Source organism: Lotus japonicus, chromosome 5 (genome assembly GCF_012489685.1).
Source record: "Lotus japonicus ecotype B-129 chromosome 5, LjGifu_v1.2".
NCBI classification, from domain to species: domain Eukaryota; kingdom Viridiplantae; phylum Streptophyta; class Magnoliopsida; order Fabales; family Fabaceae; genus Lotus; species Lotus japonicus.
This window is the reverse complement of record NC_080045.1, coordinates 57,827,061-57,846,597: the sequence shown is the minus strand read 5'-3', so window position 1 is coordinate 57,846,597 and position 19,537 is coordinate 57,827,061. Positions and strand designations below refer to the sequence as shown.

Sequence of the window (19,537 nt, the reverse complement as noted above, 5' to 3'; positions counted from 1 at the left end):
AAAAGCTATTCCACTACCTACATTTATATATTCACAAAAAAACCTACACTAAATAATAACATTTATAATTTTTAAAATTAACTTGAATTTTGCATTAGTAACAAAAATTAAGAAATAAAATTAATTAATAAAAAATAATTTAGATAAAATTGGTTTAAAATTAAAAAAATCTTTAGTACTATTAAATATAACGTATATGTGTATTATTTGAAAAAAATATTGAATAAAACATCTTGAAATAGATATTTTATCTATTAATATATATTAGTAAAATTGACTTGAAGAAGCATAATAGAACAAAATAACTATGAAAAAAGTTGAATTAGTTTAAATTTATTAAATAGTATTGTATGCTATTAAAGGTATAACTTATTATAATTCTAAAAGTTAAAATTACATTATTATTCTTGGTCTTGATAGGTGTAATCACCCCATTTCAAAAACTTGACTGTCTCTCATAACAATTAAAACTTCCTGATAAAATTATAAAAAAATGTCATGACAACTTATTTAATGATATTAAAATATTATTACTTATTTTAAAATACTTCAAATTAACTTAATCATTTTTCTTATTATTAAATAAATAAATTGTTAGATTTTAAAAATTACTTCAATGCTAATTATTAAATATCAATTATTAAATTTTAGTAATATTGACTATTTACCAAACTGAAAAATAAGACTATTTATGAAAAAAAAATAGATTTTATAATAAAAAATATTTTGATATTTATTTATTTAAACTAAAATAAATTTTATATATAACACACTTGAATTTTGCATAAAATACATTAAGCGATGAAACTTACCAACCTTTGTATTAAAATACGTTAAGCAATAAAACTCACTTGTGAAAATTTGTATTGTGAAAAGATATTTAACTATCTTGAAAATAATAAAATTTATAAACTTGAAAATTTGACTTGAGTTCTAGTGATAAATATTAATAATTAAAATTAACTAATATTCAAATCATATTTATTGTTAATAATTAATATAAAATATTTTTAAATTAATAAATATTGCGATAAGGTATTTATTATTAACTATAACATATATGTACATTTTTTATCTATCATATATTAGTAAAAATGACTTTAGGAGGCATAATAAATGAAATTAATTATGACTAAAGTTGAAAAATTAAAACTTACAGTGTAAAAAGTTGTACACATGTATCCAATCATATCTCTTAATTTTCCATTTTTTAATTCATATTTAATTATGACGTGGCGAATAAGTGGATTCTAATTGGATGACTGTGTAAACTTTTTTTAAACTGTCAGTGCATAATAATTATAAACTCAATAATATTTTACGATATTAATTTTTTTGGAAAGCATAAATATGTATTAATCAACAGCTTTGGAAACAAAGCTCAAAAGGGGACAAAGGAAGAAGGGTGGTTATTACAATAAAAAGATAAACACCAACCAATGATAAACATCCCCAACAAACCAAGAAGGAAATCCCAGCAAAAACCAACCTACTAAGATTTACAAGAAAAACCAAAAACACCAAAAACCAACCCAAGAACTAAATGATCCAATCTAACAACCAAACAGAGAAATCCAAAGAGAAATGAGCGACCCGCTCTGCCTACCCACTAAAAACCTGCAATGAAGAGGAGCGCTTCAAGAATCACCTTAAACTCCGAGCAGCAATGTTAGCTGTTATGCCTTGTAATGCTTCTTCATTTGAACAATTGTAGACCAACAATCTAATGCTTGTCACTAAGGCTCTCCTCGCTCTTGTCATAACACCCTGAGGTTACCCCGAGGAAAGAACCATCAATTGGTTCTCATTAGAAGCAATAGGTGTAGACACAACCTCCTTCGGGACACCTGAATCTTCTTCAACCAAAGCGACTTGCTCCTCTATGCTCCTCTTGGCTTCTCCTTCTTAGGAAGACCTCTCTTGGGTTGGCAACTGTGCGAAAAGGTTTTGCACCTGGTGGTACCCTACAGAAGCTGAAATTCCATCGACAAAAAGGGTACTACATGATCGAACTCCCTTGTTGTTCACCGGTTCATCTTCAACTTCAACTCCTTCCCCCGCTTCCATCGCCCGGTCCTCCTTCTACAACCCATTCACCAATCCTTGCAGCAGGTTGAATATTGTAATTAGTTTTTCACTTTTCAAGGCAATGATAAAAAAAAAATACACGGCCTTTGTATTTTTTGGATGAGGGATATACACCTGTGAACTAAGATAGTGAAAGGTTTAAGGGTGTAAGTAACGAAGAAAGTAAAGTGTGAGTATATCAAAATTTAATATCTTAAAAATTAATTAGTAGCAAGCAGCCCAACAATTTTTATTTTTTTTTAGCTTTTTCCTCTTCTCTTCTACTGTATGATAATGAAATCTCTATAGAAGACATTATTCTATGAAGAGGAATCACAATGAAGAAGGTGGGGGAAGGGGTAGGGGAAGAGGTTGTAGAGGACGTAAGGGATAAAGGGAAGAGATCGAGGGGAAAGGGAGGGGGAGGTGGGTGGTATGTTGTTGAGCAGGAGCTGAGTGGTGGTTGTGGAGGTTGGGTACGTAGGAGGAGGTAGAGGAAGAAGGGGAAATAGAGGAGAAAGACCCATAATGATTAAAATAAATTTTAGAGTGAATAAAGTAATGTGAAAAATCCACGTGAATGGTCATGTAATTAGTTAGCACAATGAAACATCATTTGTCCTTATTTGAAATTTTTTTTTGTCAAAAACTAAACGTCATGAAAAAATTTATAGAGATCTATTTGAATTTAACTCTATATATCAGCATCTGGAAAAATTTTTTATAATATGATTTTATTTTATTTTATTTTCGGTTTAGCATCAATTGTGACTACTGACTATAAGGCTCATATGTATGACCTAATAGCTCTCATTTTCATTCATTACTTTTAAGATGAACTTAGCTTCTATTACGTCACACAGTTCCATTTGTCTTAAAATTATTAATCTAAAGCAACATGTAATAATGCGATAAAAATGATAAAATAACTGAAGCGTTTATAGTGTGTCATTATTAAAAATCGGAATTCGTCAAAATCTGTGTCCAATATTTTAACACAGTTCTAATGCAATTTAATTTTTTTATTGAATGAAATTACTCTTTGAAATGCTTGTTACTAGTTTACAAAGTATTTAATATCGTTGAAATATAACTCTTAAATACATACATTAGGAAAAAGGATGAAATTATGTTTATTTTAAAAAAATAAATGGTAGAACTAAGCAATTTCAAAAAATGGCGCCTGCGATATGAGGGGATCAGCATAGGCTCACTCTTTGGTAAGAACGTCATGAGATTTCTCTAAGGAGGGTTGCCCACCAACTAAGATTTTACTGCATTTAGACGGATTCAAGCTCTTAACCTATAAGGAAATAAGAGTTAAACCTAAATCATGTGGTCGATTATGCCAAGTTGCCAACCCAAATTGTCATGCATGAAACTAAGTTTTAATACCACACTTGAATTGATGATATATTCTGGTACATAAATAATTATGTAATTTTGATAGAATAGAATATTCTTACATTTATTATTCTGTAATTATGCATGTAATTAGGATTTAACCTTGATTATTAGTCAACTTTGTATTTGTATAAATAGAGGTTTATTCATCAATAATAGACACGGAATTGATTTCCTTCATGGTATCATTGAGCAGGTTCAGATCCCCTCTTCAAATCTGACCTAATTTTTATTTAATTTCCTAATTCTTCCTCCAAACCCACCACCAGCCGCTGCCCCTCTCTCCTTGCAGCCTCCACGCCGGCGCCGCCGCAGTGCTCCTCTCTATCTAGCACCGCCGCCGCCTCAGGCCTCCATCGCTCTCATCGGTTCTTCCCCTCCCCTCGAAGAACCTTTCAACGCTACACAGGGTTTTCTCCCCTAGTGCCCGCGTGCATCACTGAGCAGAGGCTCATCTAGATCCGTCGGACGCCCAGCCGCCACCGCCGGTCACCGTCGTCCCTCGCGCCGGCCACCACGTCCTCTCCGTCGCTCGCGGACCCCGTTTGGCAGCACCAGCCCCGCGTGCAAAGCCAGACCCGTGCCCGGGATCCAGACCCGACCCGCACGTGAGCCCGTGATCTTGGTTGTTTTGGGACGACCGATTCACCTAAGCCCGGCTCGACCAGACCGGTTCCTTCAAACCCGGTCCAACCGCACCTGCAGCAACCTTTGACAAAAAAAAAAAAATCTTATTTTTCTGTTTTGCAGGTTGCATGGCTACGTCTGCTTCTACCCCTGGCTCTCCAACCGATGCCCCCACGAGTGACACTGCCACTACTATGGTCACTCCACTTGTCCCGCCAACATCTACCAAGTCGGATTTTCATCCGGCACTTGCTGTCACCAATATCAAAAACAACATTCCTTTCAAACTCGAGATAGACAAGGATCATTATGCTATGTGGGCTGAATTGTTTGAAACTCATGCTCACGCCACTCAGGTGCTCCACCACATCATTCCTCAAGCTGGCATGGAGCCTCCTGCGCGCACCGATGCTTCTTATGCCCGGTGGGCCACTCTGGACTCTACTGTCAAACAGTGGATTTATTCCACCATCTCCTTTGATCTTCTCGCCACTGTTATGGAGAAAGGTTCTACTGCTATGGCTACTTGGAACCGTATAGCTTCTATGTTTGAGGACAATCAGAACTCCCGTGCTGTCGCCCTCGACCAGGATTTCATCTCCACTCGCATGGAGGATTTTCCTAATGTTTCGGCCTATTGTCAGCGTCTGAAACATATCTCTGATCAGTTGAGGAATGTTGGTGCCCCAGTCAGTGATCATCGTCTTGTTCTCCTGTTAGTCTCTGGTCTCACTGAGCCTTTTCGTGGTGTTGCCACCCTGATCCGTCAGAGCGAGCCTTTGCCTCCATTCCTCAAGGTCCGCTCCATGTTGATTTTAGAGGAATTCGGTCTCGCCTGGATGTCAGGTCCGGCCTCTCAGACTGCTTTGCACACCTCTGCTTCCCGTCCACAGGCCTCCGTTGACTCCTCTCAGCAGCGTCCCACCTACCGCAGCGATCAGGGCCACTCCAACCATCGTTATGGGTCAGGGCCCACTCGCAATTATCAGGGTGGTTCTGGTAAAACTAAGAAGAAAGGTGGCTCCCGTTATCCTGGATCATCTGGCTCCTCTGGTTCCTCTACTGCATCTCCTCCACCCTGGCGCCCACCACCGCAGGCATCCTGGAATCCCTGGGGTTGGGCTCCTCCCCCTGGTTGGGTTCCTTCCCCTTGGGGCATGCCTCCTTGTCCTTACCCCACATCTCAGTGGTCGCGTCCCATGGGTGCTCCGCAGCAACCCGGCGTTTTAGGTCCGCGTCCTCAGGCCTACACCGCTACTACTTCTCCAGCACCCACTGATATCGCTGCTGCCATGCACACCATGTCCTTGACTCCTCCAAACACCACGTGGTACATGGACACCGGCGCCTCATCCCATACTGCGGCCTCTCAAGGTACTCTCACGTCTTATTCTAATTTAAGTCATTTAAATCAGAAACTGATAGTTGGTAGTGGTCAGGGCATTCCAATTCAGGGTTCGGGACACACTTCTATTCCTACCCCTCACAAACCTTTAGCACTCAATCATGTCTTGCACACTCCGCGAATTATTAAAAACTTAATTTCTGTGCGACAACTCACTACTGACAATAATGTTTCTGTTTCTTTTGATCCATTTGGATTCTCGGTGTCTGACTTCAAGACGGGGATGCCTCTCCTGAGATGTAACAGCCTCGGCGACCTCTACCCAGTCACTCGTTCCTCTCCTTTTGCTGGTCTTGCCTCTAGTGTCTGGCACAATCGACTTGGTCATCCAGCTTCCTCAGCTTTAAACCATCTTATGCATAATAAACTTATTTTTTGTGAACCTTCGCGTTCTAGTTCTGTTTGTGATTCTTGTGTTTTCGGCAAACACGTTCGGTTGCCTTTTAGTTCATCTGAAACTATTACTTTGAGACCATTTGATATTTTGCATAGTGATTTATGGACGTCTCCTGTTTTAAGCACGGCTGGTCATCGTTATTACGTTTTGTTTTTGGATGATCACACTGATTTTTTATGGACGTTTCCGATTAGCAAGAAATCTCAGGTTTATGAAATGTTTACTACTCTTGCTACACTTATTAAAACACAATTTTCAGCACATATTAAATGTCTTCAATGTGATAATGGACGTGAATATGACAATGAATCCTTTCATCGGTATTGTGATGCTAATGGCCTTATTTTTCGCTTCTCTTGCCCTCACACTTCTTCTCAAAACGGCAAAGCAGAACGGAAAATTCGCACCATTAACAACATGATCTGCACCCTCCTAGCTCATTCGTCAGTTCCTCCTTCATTTTGGCATCATGCCCTTCAAATGGCAACGTACCTTCTGAACATTTTGCCACGCAAGACTCTTCAGAATGATTCTCCTACTCAGCTGTTGTATCATCGCGACCCTTCCTACTCACACTTACGTGTCTTTGGTTGTCTATGTTTTCCTCTATTTCCTTCCGCTACAATAAACAAATTGCAACCACGATCGACTTCGTGTGTTTTTCTGGGGTATCCGATGAATCACAGAGGTTATAAATGTTATGATTTGTCACATAGAAAAATTATAATATCGCGGCATGTCATTTTTTATGAAACCCGATTCCCATTTGCTGGCCTATCCTTGACTCCTGCCCCTTCTTATGAGTGCTTCACCGAGGACCTCCCTCCTTATTTGATCCACCATTGGCAAACCGTATCATCCCGACCACCTGACCCTCCGGTCCCGCCGTCGAGTCCCACTGACTCTTCGCCTCCCCTACCGGCTCCCGTCTCCCCTCCTGCTTCTCCCTCGCCTTTGCCTTTGCCTCCGGTCCCACCTGCACCACCCGTACGGACCATGACTACCCGTAGCATGCACGACATCTCCAAACCTAAACAGCCTTTTAGCCTTTCGGTCTCTATTGATGACCCGTCCATCTCACCCTTGCCTCGTAACCCAAAACAAGCCTTATCCGATCCCAATTGGAAGTCCGCTATGCAGTCTGAATTTAATGCACTTATTAGAAATAATACGTGGGAGTTGGTTCCCCGTCCTTGTGATGATGTTAATGTTATTCGCTGTATGTGGATTTTTCGCCATAAAAAGCAGTCTAATGGTTTGTTTGAGCGTTATAAGGCTCGTCTTGTAGGTGATGGCAGGTCTCAGATTGCAGGTGTGGATTGTGACGAGACTTTCAGCCCTGTGGTAAAACCGGCTACCATACGGACAGTTCTCAGCATTGCTCTCTCCAAATCCTGGCCCATTCATCAGTTGGATGTCCAGAATGCCTTTCTGCATGGTGATCTCCATGAGACTGTCTACATGCATCAACCATTGGGTTTCCGCGACTCTCAGCACCCGGACTATGTCTGTCGTCTGAAAAAGTCTCTTTATGGTTTGAAACAGGCGCCTCGTGCTTGGTATCAGCGATTTGCTGACTATGTTTCCTCTATTGGCTTCCAACACAGCAGTTCAGATCATTCCCTTTTTATCTTCAGGCGGGGTACTGACATTGCCTATATTCTGCTATATGTTGATGACATCATCCTCATTGCTTCTTCTCATGCTCTCCGCAAATCTTTTATGACACTTCTTGCATCAGAATTTTCTATGAAGGATCTGGGTCCTCTGAGTTATTTCCTTGGCATCGCTGTCACTCGGCATGCCGGTGGCCTTTTCCTCAGTCAGAGCACTTATGCTAGTGAGATCATTGCCCGCGCCGGCATGGCGTCGTGCAACCCTTCTGCTACTCCGGTTGACATCAAGCAGAAGCTCAGTTCTTCTTCTGGGACTCCTTGTGAGGATGCCACTTTGTATCGGAGTCTTGCTGGTGCCTTACAGTACCTCACCTTCACTCGTCCTGACATTTCCTATGCTGTTCAGCAGGTGTGCTTGCACATGCATGCTCCCCACACCGAGCATATGCTTGCTCTCAAGCGTATCTTACGCTATGTTCGTGGCACTCTGACTTATGGTCTTCACTTGTATCCCTCCCCTATTGCGAAATTGGTTTCTTATACGGATGTTGACTGGGGGGATGTCCTGACACCAGACGCTCTACTTCTGGCTACTGTGTTTTCCTCGGTGACAATCTTATTTCTTGGTCGTCTAAGCGGCAACCCACCCTCTCTCGCTCTAGTGCTGAAGCTGAATACAGGGATGTTGCTAATGTTGTCTCCGAGTCCTGTTGGATCCGCAATTTACTTCTCGAGCTTCATTTTCCTCTTTCTCAGGCAACATTGGTCCACTGTGACAATGTTAGTGCCATCTACCTCTCTGGAAATCCAGTGCACCATCAGCGTACCAAACATATAGAGATGGATATCCACTTTGTTCGGGAAAAGGTCGCGCGTGGCCAGGCTCGCATCCTTCATGTCCCTTCCCGTCATCAGATTGCAGACATTTTTACTAAGGGCCTTCCTCGGGTCCTCTTTGATGATTTTCGTTCCAGTCTCAGCGTCGGTGAACCTCCCGCTTCGACTGCGGGGGTGTGATAGAATAGAATATTCTTACATTTATTATTCTGTAATTATGCATGTAATTAGGATTTAGCCTTTATTATTAGTCAACTTTGTATTTGTATAAATAGAGGTTTATTCATCAATAATAGACACAGAATTGATTTCCTTCAAATTTTTACAGGCTGAACATAATCATTAAAAAAAACCCCAATTATTAGGAAGAAAACATTAAATATGAGGTAAGTTGCCAGGGAAACTTTCCAACTTGCATTTTCACGCGGATAACTAGATTTATTTGTATGTAGATGACTTTGTAGGAGTATCATTTGTGTTCTAATTAATTAGGGCACCACCTTTTTTTTTTTGCAGGGTGGTGTTGGTTGATTCAAATTTTTATAATAATATGAAACTTGTATTCTGTTCAGTAATAATTATTTGTTTAATCCTCAAATTGATCTTTGTGTTTGTCTCGTCGTCTGATGTAAGTTACTTTCCGGAATAATTTTAGCAAAAGGTCCTCACGTTTGCACAACATTTCTACTTAGTCCTCACCAGAGGTCGGAGCTTTGATTAGTGATGACATGTTCTGCTGACTGTATTAATGAGGCTTACGTGGAATTAAAAAAAATAAAAAATTACACATCAGAAAATTAAATTAAATTAAGAACTCAAATTACCCCAAAATTAGCCACAATTCTAAATCTATAATTTGAGGACCTTTTGCTAAAAACAATTCGGGGAAAGACCTACCTCAGATTGCAAGACAAACATAGGGACCAATATGAGGATTAAGTTATAATTATTTTAATTCACGTGATTTTAAAAAGAAAAGAAAACAATTTTTCAAGAAAAAGATCAACACATCCATATATCTATATATGTAGAGGAGTGATAGTGGTTAATTGATCAAAGCATAAACATAGAAATAAAGTTTAGAGAAAGAGTGAAAGGGAGAAAAGAGAAACAAGAATGGATGGGGCACAACACAAATATTGCACATGATTGGAGGCACTGGAGAAACAAGCTATGCCCAAAACTCCTTACTTCAGGTACAAATTATATATCATCAATGAATATTAATTAATTGTATCATTGTATCATAACAGGTAAAATCATCGAAAAAAAATTAATAATAAAAATCGTTGAATCAATTGCACGCTAGCTCATCTATATTACCACAAATGTATAATTAGCAAGGTTAATTAAGAATCTCATATTGATAATACGAAAATCATACAAAGAAAGTTTATATACTAGTAAAACCAAACTTTTTTTATCAATTTTTATTTACACATCTAATTACAGACATCTCAATGACACTTCATTTTCTTTTATATTTTTCATTACTTCGATCTATACCATTGATTCAGTTTCCTTTATAATATGTTTGTTGTTGGTGTGAATGAATGGTATGCAGCAAAAGGCTATTTCATTAACAAAGGCATTGAGAGAGGAAGCCAAAACCAGCCTCTACAGCAAGAAAGTCCCGAGAATTTTATCAATTGCAGACTTGGGTTGCTCTTCTGGACCAAACACTTTCATGGTGATATCTGAAATCATCAAAACCGTGGAGAATCTTTGCCTAGAAATGAAGCACGAGTCTCCTGAATACCAGTTCTTCATGAATGATCTTCCCGAGAATGATTTCAACAGCATACCTTGACAACTTCAAAGAGAAGCTAAGTGATGAAATGGAAGCTGAGACTGGTCCATGCTTTTTCACTGGTGTTCCAGGCTCCTTTTATGGCAGGGTCTTTCCAACAAAAACTTTGCATTTTGTCCGTTCCTCTTACAGTCTTCATTGGCTATCCCGGGTATATGTTAGTTGATTATTAATATCTATAATATACTTTTCCTAAACATATTTTTTTGTACATGTTACCATATATGCTAGCATCCTTAATTTTTTTTTTTATGTAAAAGGGGAAAATAAGGGTTTATTTAGTTTGACCATTTAATGTTTTTCATTTTCAAAGAAAACATAAAATAAAGCTAAGAACATGTTTCATTGATATTTAAAAAATATAATCAAACAAAAAATTTTAAAAAGACGTTTTCATTTTCATTAAAACGAGCCACTTCCACCACAACTGCCACCATTGTTGTTGCCATCACTAATCAATTAGCTAAAAAGCAGTAATGGTGGAGGTTGGTGGTGCTGGCGTAGCGACGATAATGGTGGGTCGGAGGCAGTGGAAGTTGTGGTGGCAGCAGTGGTGGGATGGAGGTGGTGAAGGTGGTGGTGGTGGTGGCTGCAACAGTGCTGATGGAGGTAGCGTTAACGCTGAAAGTGGTGGTGGTGATAGCGGAAATAGTGTTGGCAGAGTGACAATAGCGGTGGTGGCAGTGATATGGCGGTATTAGTGGTCATGGCGACAAAATAGTGAAAATAAAACAGAGAGTCAAAACAAACATGTTTTCTAATTTTTATAAATGTAAAAATGAAAATAGAAAATGACAAACAAATATTTTCTCAAACCAAACACGTCCCAAGTATAACCAAATGGGTTCATACCTTTTCTCTTTAATTTCTCAGGAGTGTGATAAAACTATTACACATTTGAGATTGAAATGTATAATTGCTTATTGGTGATTAATTAGGTTCCTCAAGCTGTAGAGAATAACAAGGGCAACATTTACATGGCTCGCTCAAGTCCCTCAAACGTCCTCGAGGCTTACTATGAGGAATTTCAAAAAGATTTCACATCATTTCTCAAGTATCGTGCAGAAGAGCTCGTTGAAGGAGGTAGAATGGTTTTAACACTTTTAGGAAGCACAAGTGAAGTGCAATATAGCAAAGATGGTTGCGATATTTGGGATCTTTTGGCTTTGGCTCTTAGTGACATGGTGTCTGAGGTATGCACATATATTTTGATTAATCAAAGGTTCTGATACCTAATCACCAAATAAAAAAAGAAAAGGTTAATATAAATATTTATGTTAAAAAAGAAAAGGTTAATATAATTAAAACATTTATTTTCATAAAAAAAGTTCATATACATTTTGTAGGTTGACGACTTGACATAGTGGTTTAGTGCTTGATCCTTGAAAACATTGATTGAAACATTAAGATAAATTTTCTTATAGGAGAGTTGACATGTTTTTACCCAATATGACACAGGGAAAAATTAATGAAGAGAAACTAGACACTTTCAACATACCTGTGTTTTACCACCCATCTCCATCTGAAGTGAGACTAGAGGTTCTGAAAGAAGGTTCATTCACCATTAATTGCCTGGAGTTATCTGAAGTACATTGGAATGCTCATGATGGCTGGAATGCCTTCGATTCCAAATCTCTGGATAACGTTGGCGGATATAATGTTCCAAAGGTCATGAGGGCCGTGACCGAACCATTACTCGTCAATCACTTTGGAGAAGCTGTCATTGAAGAGATTTTTCACCGCTATCATGCAATCCTAATTGATCGAACGTCAACTAAGGACAACATTAAATTCATTAATCTTAGCATATCAATGACCAGAAATGAATGAGGGACAAGTTGTCTGCATAATTGTGGTTCCTAAAAGAAAGAAAGAAAATAAACTTGTTATCTGTTTGCTTAATGTTTGTAATAATTAATTAGCTTGGATGTTGGTTTTTTTTTTTTATAGGAAAATGTTAGTTGTTAATAAATTAGTATAAATTATTCATCCTCATGATTCGAACCCTTACCTCACCTGCAATTACCCTTAGCTTGGATGTTGGTACTGGGTTCTCGACTTACCCAGCCCAAACAAACCATCCTGAGACCCAAGTGGTTTGCTGAATTTCATTTGGCTTGTGAATTTATATTATTATGTTCTACTCCCTCCGTCCCTAATTATAAGCTAACATTGAGACTTTTTTGTGTCACTAAATATAAGCTAACCTTGCAAAAGTTAATATTTCTTTCCATATTCACCCTTGCATTTATTGGTAGTGGAGCACCACCATTAGTAGTACAATGATGAAAAAGTGTTATCATAAATAGGGGTAAACATAGAAAGTTGTACATTTTTTTTGAAAACCAATGTATCAATTAAGGCTTTCTTAATAAGTGTGATTTTTACAACTTTAGCTTATAATTAGGGACGGAGGGAGTATTATTTATGCTTTGTTGCTTTTCAAAAAAAAATTTATGCTTTGTTAATTCTTCCAGAATATTAATATTGTTAGAATAGAATAGAATATTAGGTTACAATATTCTTTATTTATTTATCTATGTAATTACGTATATAATCAGGTTTAAATTTGTTTAGATTTTATTGTTTAGTCAACTCTCTTGTATAAATACGGTGTCTAGTATCAATAATAATCCCAGTATACAATTTCTTCAAATATGTTTTATATAGATAGATGTTCTATCATATTTCGCCAACATTATCGTAGTTAAATTACCAATTCAAAGAGACAAAAAAGGTAAGATGATATAATAATTAAATTCAGAGAAAGTTTAACAACCATACATAATAGGAAATTAAATAACAATTTCGAAAAAATTGAGAACATTAATTTCACATTTCTTAACTCATGCATCAAAACCTTAAAAGTAATATATAAAAAAGAGCAGACTTCGACGTTAACATCAGTGATTCTTGGTGAAATTTATGCTAAGATGAATACGAGATGTACCAATGACTAAAATTTGCAATAGACCAGACTACAGGAGGGAGCATAGACCATGAAAACTTCAAATTGTTACATATAAATCAACAACTTGAATATCAGATAGAGACAGATTTAGGTGGCGAGGATCCAAATTAGACAGATGATCAATAAGCTATGCATGTTTCCTAACTCATCGTGGATTATGGATGTTGTACCAAACATACTGTGAGTTGTTGGAATAAGAGAACTATGATTGAACCTTAATGATAGAAGGGAATATTCATTAGGAACATTTAACACAGGGCCATAGTGCTCGATACAATAACACAGGATTCTGAATCAGCATTAAGTCAGATTCAGTTAAAAACATTCAGAAACTGAAAAGATTTCTTACAGTAGGACTAAAGATTGAGTTCTAGTTCCTGTCCCATATACATGATCTGATAACATAGTCACAGGGACAGACAAGTTATGTAATGACCATACTTAACTCTTGCATCAGAGGAGCATGAAATTTCTAAAAGGGTCTTTCACCATTTTGAAACTAACGGCTCTTATCGGTTTTAACAGGAGCCTTTTCCAGGTCGTCAATCTCCTTCCTGCTCTTTACCAAACTCCAACTCTTACTATTGAAATCTAGTTTGTCCAAGTCATCTGCAACTCCCACATAACCATACAGAATACTCTCCACTTGCTCTCCCTGATCTGTCTCTCCTATGTTAGAGCTTTTGATACTTCCAGATTTTACCTTCTCATATTCAGCTCTCCCCCGGTTATTTTCAGAAAGGTATTTATGAAGCCTCTCTGCATCTCCCAGCCCACCAAATGTGCCCAAGAACTTCACCAAAATAACACTTTGGTCTGCAGGCTTCCCTAAGCATAATTTGACTCTTCCAGTCACAAAACCTTTGCCTGCAAGTTTAGAAGTAAATAACATTGCCAAATGTGCAGTTTTCACTAGGCAACAAATAATGAGTGAAGATTCCAACACGTGGTAGAAATTTAACATCTATTGTGCTAAACGTGCATATTCAAATGGATATTACGTGTATAATCAAACTAACAAAAAAGTAAATTTGGTTCATTAAAAATTATATTAAGTTTGAATCTTGAAACTCAACACAAACTCACCTCTTAGAAATGCTTCAATAGTTTCCATGCTTACAACCTTCCAGTTTTGTGGATTGTCATCATACATCGATATGTTATGGATGATAGCTATAGGAGGCCAAAGAATCAAATCCTCCTTTTGAGCCAGAGCTTCGGCATGGGGCAGGACCTGGGGAACCCAGGTTACTGTATCTTGAGGAACAACAGTATCCCATCCCATCATAACACATATTGCTTTATGAAGAGCCAAATGTTTTGCTCTCAGCCCAGTCTTATGGGACATAAAAGCATGAGTAACTAAGCGCTGAGTGTCCATGAATTCCTTTGAGGAGCTGTATAATAAAGAAAGATAAACGGGACAAATAAACATGTTATGAGTCATAAAAAAAAAATTAATAACACTTCATGTTAAAAAATAAAACTTACTGGTGACTTATGTATGGCTCTTGAGAATAAAAAAGAAGTACAGAAGAAAACTAAAAAGATAAGCTCAACTATTTTTATTACAATGTATTTGAGGAAGTTCATGTTTGAAGCCAAGGGAGAAAAGAAGAGAGGAAGCATTACACAATAAAATTCAGCGGTAACCATGAAGTTAAATAGGTGACGTCGATTAAGTGAAAAAAATTAAGATCATATTTAGAATATTACAAACCTCAACAGTTATTGGAAAGTCTCAAAATAATCATTTTATATAGCATCAATAAATACAACCTATGTAATTAGCCCTCTAGTTCACTTTCTAATCTGTTCATCAAAGCAATAACGAACAAAACCCCTTGCATGTCATCAACTTCCTAGAAGTACCTCAGATTAGGTACTTAGCATTGTCAACTATAAATTCCCCTCAAACCGAAAAGAAAAATGATGAAAAAACCAACTGTAATTGATTTTGTCTAACTTAATTAGATTAAGGCATACAAGAAAACTAATACAATACCTCACGGCTCACTCTATACAATTCCAATTTCAGATTAATCTCAAACATCACAGAGGTAATATATCTCTGCTAACACCTGAAGCCTCCTACAGACACCACTTCTACAAGATCTGCAACTCATGTTCATCACAAAGCAAGTTGCCAAGTTTACCATATGTTTGACCCTATTGGCATGGGATTGGTGCTATTAAAAAACCCACACATCCCCCTTATTAAAAAGTACAACAATTACACATACCAACATGTTAGAATTCCAAAGTTGTTAGAAACTAAGATGTGATCCCAAGAACAATACGCACACTTGAGACCACCTGTAAGTTGAATACTAAGGAAAACCTGACTCAATGTGTGTACAGAAGTGCTCCATTCAATAAAATGGCATCATAGAAAAGAAAACAAACCTTTTACCACATACGACGCAGAACAAAGTACCAGCTTTTCCTTGGTCTTTGTACCTTTTTTGGACAGATAGGTTCAGATTCAACTTCTTGGAGTACAATAAGAAATTTTCATGTACCATTTGTTCAAACTCCTCAGAGCCCTCAGTTGGCTCAGGTTCTGCAGCATTTTCCCAGTCCTCTTCATATGACTCATCATTAGTTGTATGCTTAATCTCATCATGACCATGATACTTTTTCCAACCTTTATGCTGTTTCTGAATTGCATTTCTTTTAGAAAAATGCTGAAACTTATACCAGTTTGAAGAACCAAACTTTGAATGATGCTTTACATTTTGACCAGAATACTTCTGATATTGAAATGGATGTCTGTGTCCATGTCCTGTACGATCTGGAGGTAATGTCCACTCATCAGAAGGAAAATTTCCTTCATTCCCAAACTCATTGAATTCATTCTTATCTTTCCTGTACACCTTATGGTTGAACCCAACATTATCAGATGAATACAACACATTCATATCTTCATCATCTATCCACTCTCCACTTTCATATAAATCTTGAAATTCTTCAGTTGCGTCCCATTTACTTGATCTCATTGCTCTCAAAGCATGCACATCCTTTTTATCATGGGTGTTGTATTTTCTTTTCATAGGTCTATTTGAATGGTCATGAATACCATGATCCTGTTCCATTTCCTGCATTCTGGTAGATTGTCTGTAAGTAGTTTCTGATTCATGTATAGACAAAGGTGAACTTTCAAACCTTTCTTGCTGAACCCCTAGACCTCTATCTCTTTGATATTCATATTCTGTTCTTAACATTGATTGGCGATCAGCCTCTGGTGGACCAAGATATGAATCTTCATAATCTTGCGGTATTATTTTCCCACTTTCATGATAATTATATCCTGAACGTAAATAGGCCTCATCTTGCATCGAAGGAATTGATGTTCTTCTCATATCATGATGGTCAAAATATTTCGGTTCCTGAAATGAAGGGCGGTCATGTATAATAACCCTTCTTGGATCGCCATAAGAACCTTCACTCCTACCAGATCTATTTAAATCAGGATGTGAGATGTAAGGTCTGGACAACTCTCTTTCATCATATTCCATTACAGCTTGCTCATAGTCCAATCGACTATGAGGAGCTATCCTTCTAGGTAAATCACCATACTGATATATATGATCATCCTGCGCTGCTCCTACCGGTAATTTGGAATTAAAGTAATCCAAATGCTCACTCCTGGGAGGACTAAACTCACAATGTTGGTGACATATCATATTCCTTTGCCCAATTTCAGGACCTCTTGTAGTGTCTATAAGTGGCCTTTGACCATGTGAACTAAAATCTACCCCTTCTGCGAGTTTTCCACGGCTCCTTGAGATGTCATAAGATGCAGGTAAACAGACGCCATCATCTCTCATGCACAGAAAATCACTCCTCGACATTTCTGCGGAGGAGCTCCCATAACCCCTAGAGTGTGAAGTGCCTGCAAAATCCTTTGTATAAGAGGGAGAAACGCCAGAATACGGAACATTCCTTCCATGAAATACACTTTTATCTGCCCCACTGTGGGATTCAGTGACAGGTATCTTATCCATAGGTAGAGATTCTCGGTGATGTAGTCTTTCATGCTCAAATCTCCCCACTGCCACACCCCTTGATGGCTGCGGAGGCAAGGGCCCACTAGCTTCTTCATATTGTGGTGCTACACTTACACCCATATCTGGAATTAACCTATATGAACCTCCTCCTCTTTCATTTTCACGCGGCACAAACTTTGGATCCACAATACCTTGTCCATTTCTGCTTTCAATCAAGTCCTCTCTGTTGAGGTAAACACATTTCGCATCCAAGTTTTCATCATCATCGACACCGTAATCCATGTTTTTTGGTAACTCATATCTTGTTCTCATCTCCATAGGCGGCGGTGGTACCGGTGGCGGTAGTGGAGATGAACTTCTATGGCCAACCCCATCATCATAATGTGACCTTTGCCTCACTTGTTCAGCAGGAGGCGACCGGGATCGGACCCTACCGCTCCTTCGAGCACCCAAATGCCAATCACCATCCCTTCCTTCAAACCCATTACCACCACCACCCCTCCTCACCCTATCCATCGGGCTCACGTTCCTCTGCTGCACCGCAGATCGATCCAGCCTCCTCCGAAGCGGGTCGTGACTCGCTCCTCCGACCGGTCCGAGTCGGTGCTTAGCACGCAACTTGGGAGACGGAGACAGTGCAGCGTGCTCTTCATCGCGCCGCCTGTATTGCATGGTTAATTGACTAAACCCTAGATACCCTTTTGGTCGAATTTTGGGAATTCGAAGAGAGATCCTGGAAAAGCGAGAAAACCCTACCGATTCTCAAACCCTAACCCTAGAAAGAGGGATTGCAAATTGAGAGAGATCAAGCTAAAATTGAAGAAAGCGATTGATGAATGAGATGAGATTTAATGTTGTTTTTTCATCAAATTCAAACCTTTTGGAGATGAATCGATGCAGAGGGAAGATGAATCATCGCGATGAATATTTCTGCAACTAGAACTCAAAGGTTGGATTTTTTTGTGGATTCATGAGCTTCTTCTCGTTTATGCAATGTAGTCAACTGCTGAATTTGATCAAGTCTTACCTCGATAAATGCTACAGCATTTTTTTTTTTTATCTTTATAAGATTATTAGATAAGATAAAAGAATATAGATGGGCATCACACTCCATTGGTGTAGACAACTAGAGAGATATCAAGATATGATATGAAAAATAAGTGATAAGTGTGATATATGATGTAATGTGATTTGAAGAAAGAGATAAATAGGAAAAAAAGGTGTTCGCTAGTGTCTCCACCATTTGGTGATCTATGAATAATTATTGGAAGATAAAATGGTTTAAAACTTTATATATGACGATCATATGATATTTGTTGCTCTTTCTTATAATTGGCTGACTAGTTAGGGATCATTGAGATAGTGTTAATACTTAATAGCGTGCTATAGCGGCGTAATAAAACGGCTCCCAGACATTTATTGAGATGAAATAGTGGTGCACCTTATTTGGGTCGTGTAAGCTGTAAAAGAATTAAGCAACAACTTAAGGCCCCCAAATTTACTAAGGCCCCAAAAAAATAAAATTAGTTACTAACCATTAATAAATTTTAAACAATCAAAGTATAAAAAATTAGAATTATATATTTTTTAAATATTAGCCAACTAATATTTTATGTTAAGTTTTTAAAAAAAATTCTAAAAAAAAGGCTCATTTAACCTTTTCGCTTAAGGCCCTAAAATGTATGTACACGACCCTGCACCTTATAATAGCGATTATAGTGGTACGAAAAGCGACCAAAATAACAGGAAATAATGGTGATGTATGGATGAAGGGAAAAATAACTCAAGCCCTCGATTTTAAACTAGTGGGGGACCTTTTTATAGGCATTTTAAACTTTTCAAAGTCATTTTAGGTCAAACTTGAAACAATGAAGCTTCATTCTTTATTTTAAATTGCAAATCGGGCTGTCTCTGCCCTCACCTCACTACTCATTTTGCACTTTCACCGTGGACCTCTAAGGACCACCCCTTTCTCTAGTGACCATCCTTCACTAGCAATAATGTTACCTACACACCTCTTTTTGAGGTGGAAGAGGTGGAATGAGGAAAAATATAGGAAGAAAAGAAAAGGTTAGAAAGAGAAAGTATGAGATGTGATAGATAATAAGAGAAGAGAGATAAAAACAAAAATATGTGGAAATGAAATGTTTAAAAAATGAGGTATGTATATATCATTGTGATTCACTAGCGACCACCCTTCATTGTTAGAAGATGATAATGAATGATTTATTACGTAACTAGGAGCCTATGAACTATTATTTCAATATACATGTTCATGCTTTATTACTTTAAGTCTTAGATGATTGATCTTATTTTTAGTTTTTACCTTGCTTTTGAGTGGTTTTTAATTATGTGTTATTGTTCAAACTTATGACTTTTATCACAATTATGAT

The 19,537-nt window shown here is 37.7% G+C and overlaps 1 protein-coding gene and 1 pseudogene across 1 annotated transcript; one reads left to right on the top strand and one right to left on the bottom strand.

Moving 5' to 3' along the window:
- Positions 1-8,734: 8,734 nt before the first annotated feature.
- LOC130719863 (S-adenosyl-L-methionine:benzoic acid/salicylic acid carboxyl methyltransferase 3-like) lies at positions 8,735-12,003 on the top strand (annotated as a pseudogene).
- Positions 12,004-13,319: 1,316 nt separating this feature from the next.
- LOC130716893 (uncharacterized) lies at positions 13,320-18,191 on the bottom strand. Its single transcript, XM_057566929.1, has 3 exons — positions 15,541-18,191; positions 14,221-14,531; positions 13,320-14,001 (listed from the first exon to the last, which is right to left on the bottom strand). Exons 1-3 carry the CDS (start codon positions 17,814-17,816, stop codon positions 13,634-13,636), a joined length of 2,955 nt encoding a protein of 984 aa, XP_057422912.1. The 5' UTR covers positions 17,817-18,191; the 3' UTR covers positions 13,320-13,633.
- Positions 18,192-19,537: the final 1,346 nt, after the last annotated feature.

Excerpts from the sequence above, each read along its gene's own strand:
- LOC130716893 (XM_057566929.1), bottom strand. The coding sequence starts at position 17,816 with ATGCAATACAGGCGGCGCGATGAAGAGCACGCTGCACTGTCTCCGTCT. Across the intron at positions 14,532-15,540 it reads TGCGTCGTATGTGGTAAAAG|CTCCTCAAAGGAATTCATGG; the intron begins GTTTGTTTTCTT and ends TTTATTATACAG. Across the intron at positions 14,002-14,220 it reads TATTGAAGCATTTCTAAGAG|GCAAAGGTTTTGTGACTGGA; the intron begins GTGAGTTTGTGT and ends CTAAACTTGCAG.